This window comes from Triticum urartu, chromosome 3A, assembly GCF_056163025.1.
Source record: "Triticum urartu cultivar PI428250 chromosome 3A, HENAU_Tu73, whole genome shotgun sequence".
NCBI classification, from domain to species: Eukaryota; Viridiplantae; Streptophyta; class Magnoliopsida; order Poales; family Poaceae; genus Triticum; species Triticum urartu.
Window position 1 is genome coordinate 63,325,290 of NC_141875.1, and position 8,848 is coordinate 63,334,137.

An 8,848-nucleotide genomic window follows, 5' to 3' on the forward strand; every position below is an offset into this window, starting at 1 on the left:
AGCGGTGGATCTCAAAGGACCGCAGAAGATCAACTTCCTCCAAGTAATTTGCTCTTGGAGATTTTGAACCGCCAGGAACAAACTCAAATGCGACAGACTGTAATCTTGGAGCAGTTAGTACAACAGTCACCCCGAGGAGAGAACTCTCATGAGGGTGGGACACAGGACAGCTTGCGCCAATTCATGCGACTGAAGCCGCCTGCCTTTCTTGGCAGTGCTAATCCTATGGACGCAGATGACTGGTTAACTGAGATAGAAAAAATATTTGAAGCAAGGCACTGTCCAGAGCAAGAGAAGGTGACACTAGCTACGTTTATGTTACAAGGTGGAGCTTTTGATTGGTGGAATGTGCACAAAAAGAAATATCCAGAAAATTATTTGGTTACTTGGGCGATATTTAGGCAAGAATTTCAAAGAAAATATTTTCCTGAAAGTGTTCAGAGGAAAATGGAGCTTGAATTTCTACAGCTAAAGCAAGGTGATAAAAGCGTGGCAGAGTATGAAATTAATTTTTCTAGACTTGCCCGTTATGCGATGGCGTACGTTGAAAATGATGAAGTAAAGGCGCGAAGGTTCGCTCAAGGCTTACGTCAACCCATCAAGGCGCGCGTGGAGGTATTTGAATTAAAATCATTTCGTGACATAGCTAACAAGGCTCTTACAGTGGAACAAGCATACCTTGAAGAACGTGCTGAAGTTGAGAAACCAAACAAAAAGATGAGGTTCGATGACCGTGGTCAAGGAAACATGCAAAGGAAGGCACATCAAAATTGGCGCCCAAATAATCGAGCAACATATCAGCCCATAGTTAATAAATGTGTTATTTGTCATGGAGATCATATGGCTTCCCAGTGTGAGCAGCGACAGGGAAAATGCTTCGGATGCGGCAAGGAGGGACATGTTATCAGTCAGTGCCGGAACAAGAATTTACTCATAATCAGTCATTTGCTTTGCCTGCACCAAAAACACCATTGTACCTACCTGCACCGCCTCCTAAGGCGAATATTGCTCCTCGGTACACGAACAATCCTGGAAGGAAGCAACAGCCTGTTCGTGCTAAAGTAAATCATTTGACCCAAAATGAGCTGGACAATGATAGCAATGTGGTTACAGGTACGTTCCGAGTATGTTCTCATAATGCGGTTGTTTTATTTGACTCTGGTGCTACCCACTCTTTTATATCTTCTAAATTTATTAGTACCCATGGAATAGAAAGTACACCTATAAAGAAAAAAATCGTGGTAGAGTCTCCAATGGCTGAGATGATAACTCGAAGGGTATGCACTAATTGTCCGGTTATTATAAGGGGACATGAACTTCGGGCAGATTTGATAGTACTAGATATGCATGATTTTGATATAATACTAGGCATGGATTGGTTGATTGAAAATCATGCAACTATTGATTGCCATGGGAAGAAAGTGATACTTCAAGTACCTGGTCAACAGAAAATAGTGTACCAAGGGAGCCACAAGAAAACAAGGTACACATAAGTTAGGAACTTGGAAATAAAGGAGAAACGTATAGAGGATATTCCTGTGGTTAGAGAATTTCCTGATGTCTTTCCTAAAGAGTTACCTGGAATTCCATCGGACCGAGAGATTGAGTTCAGCATAAACCTGGTCCCTGGTACTAATCCTATTTCAAAGACCCCATACAGAATGGCTCCAGCAGAACTAAAAGAACTCAAGCAACAGATCAAAGAGTTAGAAGAAAAGGATTTATTCGTCCAAGCATGTCACCGTGGGGCGCTCCAGTATTATTTGTAAAGAAGAAAGATGGCAGTTGGCGATTATGTATTGATTATCGGGAGCTGAATAAGGTAACTATTAAGAATAAATATCCCTTGCCTAGGATCGATGATTTATTTGATCAGCTACAAGGCTCGCGGGTATTTTCAAAGATAGATTTGCAATCGGGGTATCACCAGCTAAAAATTAAAGAAGGAGATATTCCAAAGACAGCTTTTCGCACCAGATACGGACACTACGAATATATAGTCATGCCGTTCGGATTAACAAATGCACCCGCAACTTTTATGGATTTAATGAATTGTGTATTCAGACCATTCATGGACCAGTTTGTTGTGGTATTTATTGATGATATTTTAATATATTCAAAGACAGAAGAGGAACACGCCGAACATTTGAGAGCAGTACTTCAAACATTGAGGAAACACCGGTTATACGCTAAACTCAAGAAGTGCGACTTTTGGTTAGACAAAGTATCATTCCTAGGCCACATTATTTCTGGAGAGGGTATATCTGCAGACCCAACAAAAGTTCAGGCAGTGTTGGACTGGAACAGACCAACCACGATTACTGAGATAAGAAGTTTTCTTGGGTTAGCCGGATATTACCGGAGATTTATTGAAGGTTTTGCTCAGCTTGCAGCGCCACTGACATAGCTCACTCGCAAAGGAGTAAAGTTCGACTGGACCAAGAAGTGTGAAGAAAGTTTTCAAGAATTAAAACGTCGACTAGTGTCTGCCCCAGTTCTCGCAGTACCGGATTGGATTTACTATTTTCTGTGATGCTTCAAAAATTGGTTTCGGTTGTGTCCTCATGCAGAACAACAAGGTAATCACATATGCCTCTCGACAACTTAGACCATATGAGAAAAATTATCCAACAGACGATCTGGAATTAGGTGCTATAATCTTTGCTCTAAAAATATGGAGACATTATTTGTATGGAGAACACTGTGAGATTTTTACTGACCACAAGAGTTTAAAATATATCTTCACACAAAAGGAATTAAATATGCGGCAGAGAAGATGGATCGAGCTATTTAAAGACTACGATGTCAATATCAATTACCATCCGGGTAAAGCAAACGCAATAGCTGACGCGCTAAGCAGAAAAGCTGATTGCAATGTGGCATCTTTAATCACCTCACAAAGGAAGATTTTGAAGGACTTAGAGAAGATGGGAATAGAGGTGCATGTACGTGACCCATCGATCACTATTATGGCACTACAGGTCAAACCTGATCTTCAAGAAAGAATTAGGATAAAGCAACTGGAAGATCCTTTTCTTGTCAGTCTCCGAGAAAGCATAGAGCAAGGAAAGCCATCAGAATTTCACATACGGATGGATGGATCTATATGGTTGAGAGAACGTATTTGTGTACCTAAAAATGCAGAGTTGAAATTGGAGATCATGCAAGAAGCTCACACCACTCCATACACTGTACATCCTGGTAGCACAAAGATGTATCGGGATATTAAAGGAAATTTTTGGTGGCCAAATATGAAGAGAGAAATAGCAAGATTCGTCCTGGAATGTCCAATATGTCAACAGGTAAAGGTGGACCATCAAAAAGCACCAGGCCTCCTGCAACCGCTAAGAATTCCTAGTTGGAAATGGGAGGATATCAGTGTGGATTTTGTTACCGGATTGCCGAAAACTTCCGCAGGATATGATTCTATATGGGTTATAGTAGACAGATTTACCAAGGTGGCACAATTCATACCAGTCAAGAAAACAATGACCCTTGAAAAATTAACAAGGTTATATATTAGGGAGATAGTTACGAACTATGGCGTCCCTGTAAATATTGCTTCAGATCGAGATCCAAGGTTCATTTCAAGATTTTGGAGAAGTTTACATAAGACCTTGGGGACCAAACTGAATTTTAGTACAGCCTATCATCCCCAGTCTGATGGACAAACAGAGCGAGTCATACAAATACTGGAAGATATGCTTCGAGCAAGCATGTTGGACTTGAAAGAAAAGTGGGATGAGTCCCTTCCTCTAGTCAAATTTGCATACAACAACAGTTATCAATCCAGTATAAAGATGGCTCCGTATGAAGCTTTGTATGGTAAGAGATGTCGTTCTCCTATATGCTGGGAAGAAATTGGTGAGAGGAAGTATATAGGCCCAGAATTAGTTCAACAGGCAGAGGAAAAACTACGAGTAGTTCGGGAGCATTTAACGGCGGCATAGAACCGTCAAAAGAAACAAGCATACACCAAACGGAGGGAAGTTGAATTTCAAGAGGGAGATCTAGTATACCTAAAGGTTTCACCTCGAAAAGGTACGAGACGTTTTGGTTTGAAAGGAAAGTTGAGTCCAAGATATGTAGGACCTTTTCAAATTATTGGCAGAGTTGGACCAGTAGCCTACCGATTAGAGCTGCCTCCAAACTTGTCAGGGGTACATAATGTTTTTCATGTATCCACACTGAAGAAATGCGAGACACTGCCAGAAGCAACACAACTACCAATCGTGGAACTGAGACCAAACCTATCATACGAGGAGTACCCCCTGAGAATACTAGATGTCAAAGATCGAGTAATGAGAAAAAGGACTATCCGATTTGTCAAAGTCCAGTGGAGTAACCACAATGAGGACGAGGCGACATGGGAAAAAGAAGACGAACTTCACAAAAACTTTCCGCATCTTCTATCGACCGGTAATTGAATTTCGAGGACGAAATTTTTATAAGGCGGGGAGGATGTAACACCCGTGTGTTACTTAAGGATAATTAAAATGCATCAATTTTCATTTAGAATTAAATTTTGCTTAACTATCATTTTTCTAATAACTCAGGCATGCTAGTATTTATAAATAATTTTGGAGATAAATATCTTAAGACCAATAGGTGCATCCCAATCATTAGTAGATTTTTTTTGTATTAGAAGATGGTGGAGTATTGCATTTGCTTGAGCAATCCACGTACACTTACATGCATGCATCAATGCATGGCATGCACCACATCCATGGTCTGTACTCAACGCACTGCATGCATCCATCTAGTCACTGTTGCCGTAATGCATGTACGTAGCCTGCCGACTAGCTCAGTAAGGTTAGCTATATTTTCTTCTCACAGGCCAGCTAGTTCTTGGATTACACTGTACCACCGTCTAGGGCAGTAGATATTTTTGCATGCAGCGATGAGAAGGCTTGTTGCATGGCTATGTGTCTTTTCCTTGAGAGATAGAATGTACGTGTCATTGCTCTGGTTAGAAACATATGCATGCATGAGCTAGTAGGTGCATCGAACCAGCCATTAGGTGAAGCAAAGGGGCACTAGCTTATCCTTTGGAGCAAGCAGGAGTTACGGCGGCAGTTGGACGACGATTAATGTGTTCACAAGGAGCTACTCACTTGTTACCAGTATATAAGGCGACCAGGTGCTGTAGCATAGGACCATTGACACACTAGTCAAAGTCGTCTGCTGGAAGAAGAAGTTGGAGCTCTCGCTGGTGTTGTTCCTAGCGACCACGTGGTAGACGGGTACTGCTGTCAGGCAAGTAGCAGTTCCTCTGTTCATATTTCGTTGTTGTGCTTGGTCCTGCGACTTGCACATTGTTACACTGATCTAGAGATATACTGCTGCTAGTATTTCTTTTGCTAGCCACTGTACCGTGATATATGAGTTCTTCTGCAACTGTCCTTTGTTCGTTGGCCACGGTACTGTTGAAGAGAAATATGTTCCGGTGAGCAAGTAATCGTCATGATTATTTAGGCTTACGTGGAGACGTGAGGATTACTACATAAGTTTCATCATACCATTGACCTCCTTATTTCCATATTCACATATTGTCTATATTGGTGTCACGACCGCAAACATATTGTACCGGTCACGGTTCAGGTATGGGACTGTCTGAGTTCTCCGCTGGGGGCGACACTTGTTCCGAACAGGGTATCGGTGATGGATCCTTGGGAACGACCCATACTAGTAAGTCAAGTTGTCGTGCCTCAGGGGGTCGAAGGGCTCTGCTCTTCTAGAACCCACGTGGTTCTGGTCGAGACTGTCGATGTCGGAGTACCCCTCTTAAGAGTGTAAAAGTGTGAATATTCACCCCTGTGAGTCCCGGGTAGGGAACCTTGCTGGTCACGTGTGATACCAATATTTTTCCTTATACACCACTATAAATATTTCCAGTATTCCGTTGAACTCTGTTTAATATCATCTTTTAATTCAGCCTTTTGCACTACTTTATTTTCCGCCGCTAAATCTGTCCATTGCTATCGTATCATTTCCTTGAAACTGAATTACACCGTTGTGATATCCATAACACTTTCTCCTTTTGTACCCTTGAATAAATGCTACTTGCTGGGTATGAATCATCATACTTTCCCTTGCTTAATTTCTATTTTTGCAGCCCAAAGTGGTAATGATCCTGAGCTTGGCTTTGAGCAGTAGGCGTAGCACGCGCCGGGAGAGAATAAATTGAAATACTTTAGAAGTTTATTTTCAGCAAGAACTATGTATCCCGAGAATAAAGAATACATGCTTATTATGTGTATTATTGTGAAAAGTTTTAGTTTAGGCCTCACATGTTTATAATCTTTTGTTTATAAACGCGTGGCGGCTGTTACGTCCGAACCATGTTTTGGGGCGTGACAATGACTTGCCAAGTTGTTAGAGCTTATGTCGATGTAGTACAGGTAGGAAGATAAGGGGTCTGGAATATCTTCTAGGGTTCCACATAGTTCATTTGATGATAGCATTAGTTCTCCCAATGATGGAAGAGTGAACAAATCCTTTGGGATTTTTGCTGCATGCAGATGGAGAATATTAGTCAAAGAATAGTAAATACCCCCCAAAAATAACATTATAATGATGTCATATGAGAAGGGAATGGGGCTGCCTTACCGCTCAACCTATTACTTCCTCCGTTCCTAAATATAAGTCTTTCTAGAGATTCCACTATGGACTACATAGAGAGCAAAATGAGTGAACCCACACTCTAAAAGATGTCTATATACATCCGTATGTAGTTTGTAGTAAAATCTCTAAAAAGACTTATATTTAGGAACGGAGGGAGTACATTGTAAGCCCAAATTTGAAAGCTTGGTCAAGTTCCCAATCCACGTGGGTGTTGCCCCAGATAAATTGCAATCAATGAGCTCTAAGCTCATCAAATTTGTACAATTTCTGACCCACAACGGGATTGGCCCAGATAAATTATAGTCTTGTAGCATCAAGTCTGTCATATGCTTAGCGCTGCCAATTGAAGAGAGCATTAGCTTCTCCATTCCTGATCCTGAGAGCCACAATGTATTTAGGGATGTAAGGTTAGCAATGGAAGTAGAGGTCTGCCTGGGAAATCCTATGTTGCTAAGGCCCAAGAGTTTCAATGACTTGAGATGAACAAAGAAAAAAGTATAGATACCCCCCAGAACTATCAGTTAAGTCTGGTATGACACCGGAAAGGTTTGTCTCCATTAGATTTAAGTGTTCCAAAATATTTTTTCCTGGTGGAAAATCTGGTAGTCGCGCGGAAAGTCTGGGGTTGTAGGACACATTAAGATATGTGAGATTTTCTAGCAGGAAGATCTTTGTTGGAAACTGTCCTTGAAAATAATTTGCTGAGAAGTCAAAAGCGGTTAAGAAAGAGAATTCTGCGAAGAACGAAGGAATCTCAGAAATTCTATTTCCCCTGAGGTTGATTGTTGCTAGAAAATGGAGTCGGGAGAATGAATGATGGATATGACCAGATAGACCACATCCAGACAAGTCAAGATTCTGCAGTAGAGGAACAGAGTCCGCAATAGCAACGGACCAAGTTGGTCCACTGCTGGAGATGTCCACTTCATTAACATACAGATCCCTAAGATCGGTCAGGTTTGCTATGAGTATTTGAAACAGTGGCTCTCGAAGATACAAATAATCATTGTAGGAAATATCAAGCGTAAGCAATTTCTCGAGGTGCGCAATTCCAATAGGTATCTGACCAGACAACCCTGTTTCAGACAACTCAAGACTGAGTAACTCGGTCAGCCACTCAAACCCGAAACTAGGAAGGCTGGCATGGTTGAAGTCATTACCAGAGAGGCTTAGGCTTCTAAGAAAGGTGAGGTTGAATAGCGCTGAGCTGAGACCACCGGTGCTCTGCAGGCTACAGTAACTTAGGTCCAAAGTGATCACCTGACCGGAGGCCCTGTCGCAGCCAACACCCTCCCAGTGGCAACAGTCCGTACCATGCTGCCACGAGGAGAGGTCGGGGTTGTGGAAGGAGTGCTTCAGCTGAAGTAGGGACAAAGCCTGATCAGGGAGGCACTGGACTGTGGTTCCATTGCCGCCGTTGGCAGCGGTGTAGGTGGGGCAGTAGTATGCGAGCAGTAGCAGGATGAAGTGAAGCTTTGGGCGCCTGGAGCTCATCTTACTACTGTTTGTCTGTTTTATAACCTCAAGCTGCTGCTCAGGGCAATATATATATAATACAGGGTAGCTGTAGAAATATCAGAAGTACATTTCACTCGTTCCTAGCAGTAAAGTTTCTGTTCAATGATGTTGTTTGTTCAAGATGAAAGCTTGTGCACCACCATTATGTGGCCAACGTAATTTCCCGTGCAATAAGGCAGCGTGCCTTGATGTGCACTCGACTGGTCGCAGTACTGGCAGCTGCATGGTTCGCTGTCTTACAAAGACTTGGACCAATTCAAAGTTTAGAGAATGATTTTGTACCTTTCATGAGTGATGGTCAATTTGCCTGTAGGCCCATTGCAAGCTACACGAATTAATGTAGTGACTGTACTGTAGCGGCAGGAATCTTCAACAGGGAGAGCTACACTGTTTGTTTGGTTAAGAAGCTCTCCTTAAGAGCTGGAATTAACAAGTAGATTACTCCCTCCGTTCACTTTTGTAAGTCGTTTCAGACAGCTCAAAATATGTTGTTTTGCACATTGACTAAAATGTCTTCAAGGTCTTATAAAAGTGAAGAGATGGAGTAGTAGAAATAGAGTCTGAGTTTTAGGGGATATAAGTTGAGCCACATTAGGAAAGGCTACGCATATCAATTTTAGCTGATCTGGAGCCTAAAGGAAGAAGAATATTAAGGTTTCTGTTTTAGCTCCTAGGGAACATCTTCTGAAATTTTGGAGGCTCTGTA

The 8,848-nt window shown here is 41.9% G+C and overlaps 1 protein-coding gene across 1 annotated transcript; it reads right to left on the reverse strand.

Moving 5' to 3' along the window:
• Positions 1–4,991: 4,991 nt before the first annotated feature.
• On the reverse strand, positions 4,992–8,125 carry LOC147978568 (receptor-like protein 6). The gene has a single exon (XM_087546382.1). It carries the CDS (start codon positions 8,116–8,118, stop codon positions 7,075–7,077), a length of 1,044 nt encoding a protein of 347 aa, XP_087402508.1. The 5' UTR covers positions 8,119–8,125; the 3' UTR covers positions 4,992–7,074.
• Between the last annotated feature and the right edge of the window lie 723 nt (positions 8,126–8,848).

Coding starts and splice junctions, on each gene's coding strand:
- LOC147978568 (XM_087546382.1), bottom strand. CDS start 8,118: ATGAGCTCCAGGCGCCCAAAGCTTCACTTCATCCTGCTACTGCTCGCA.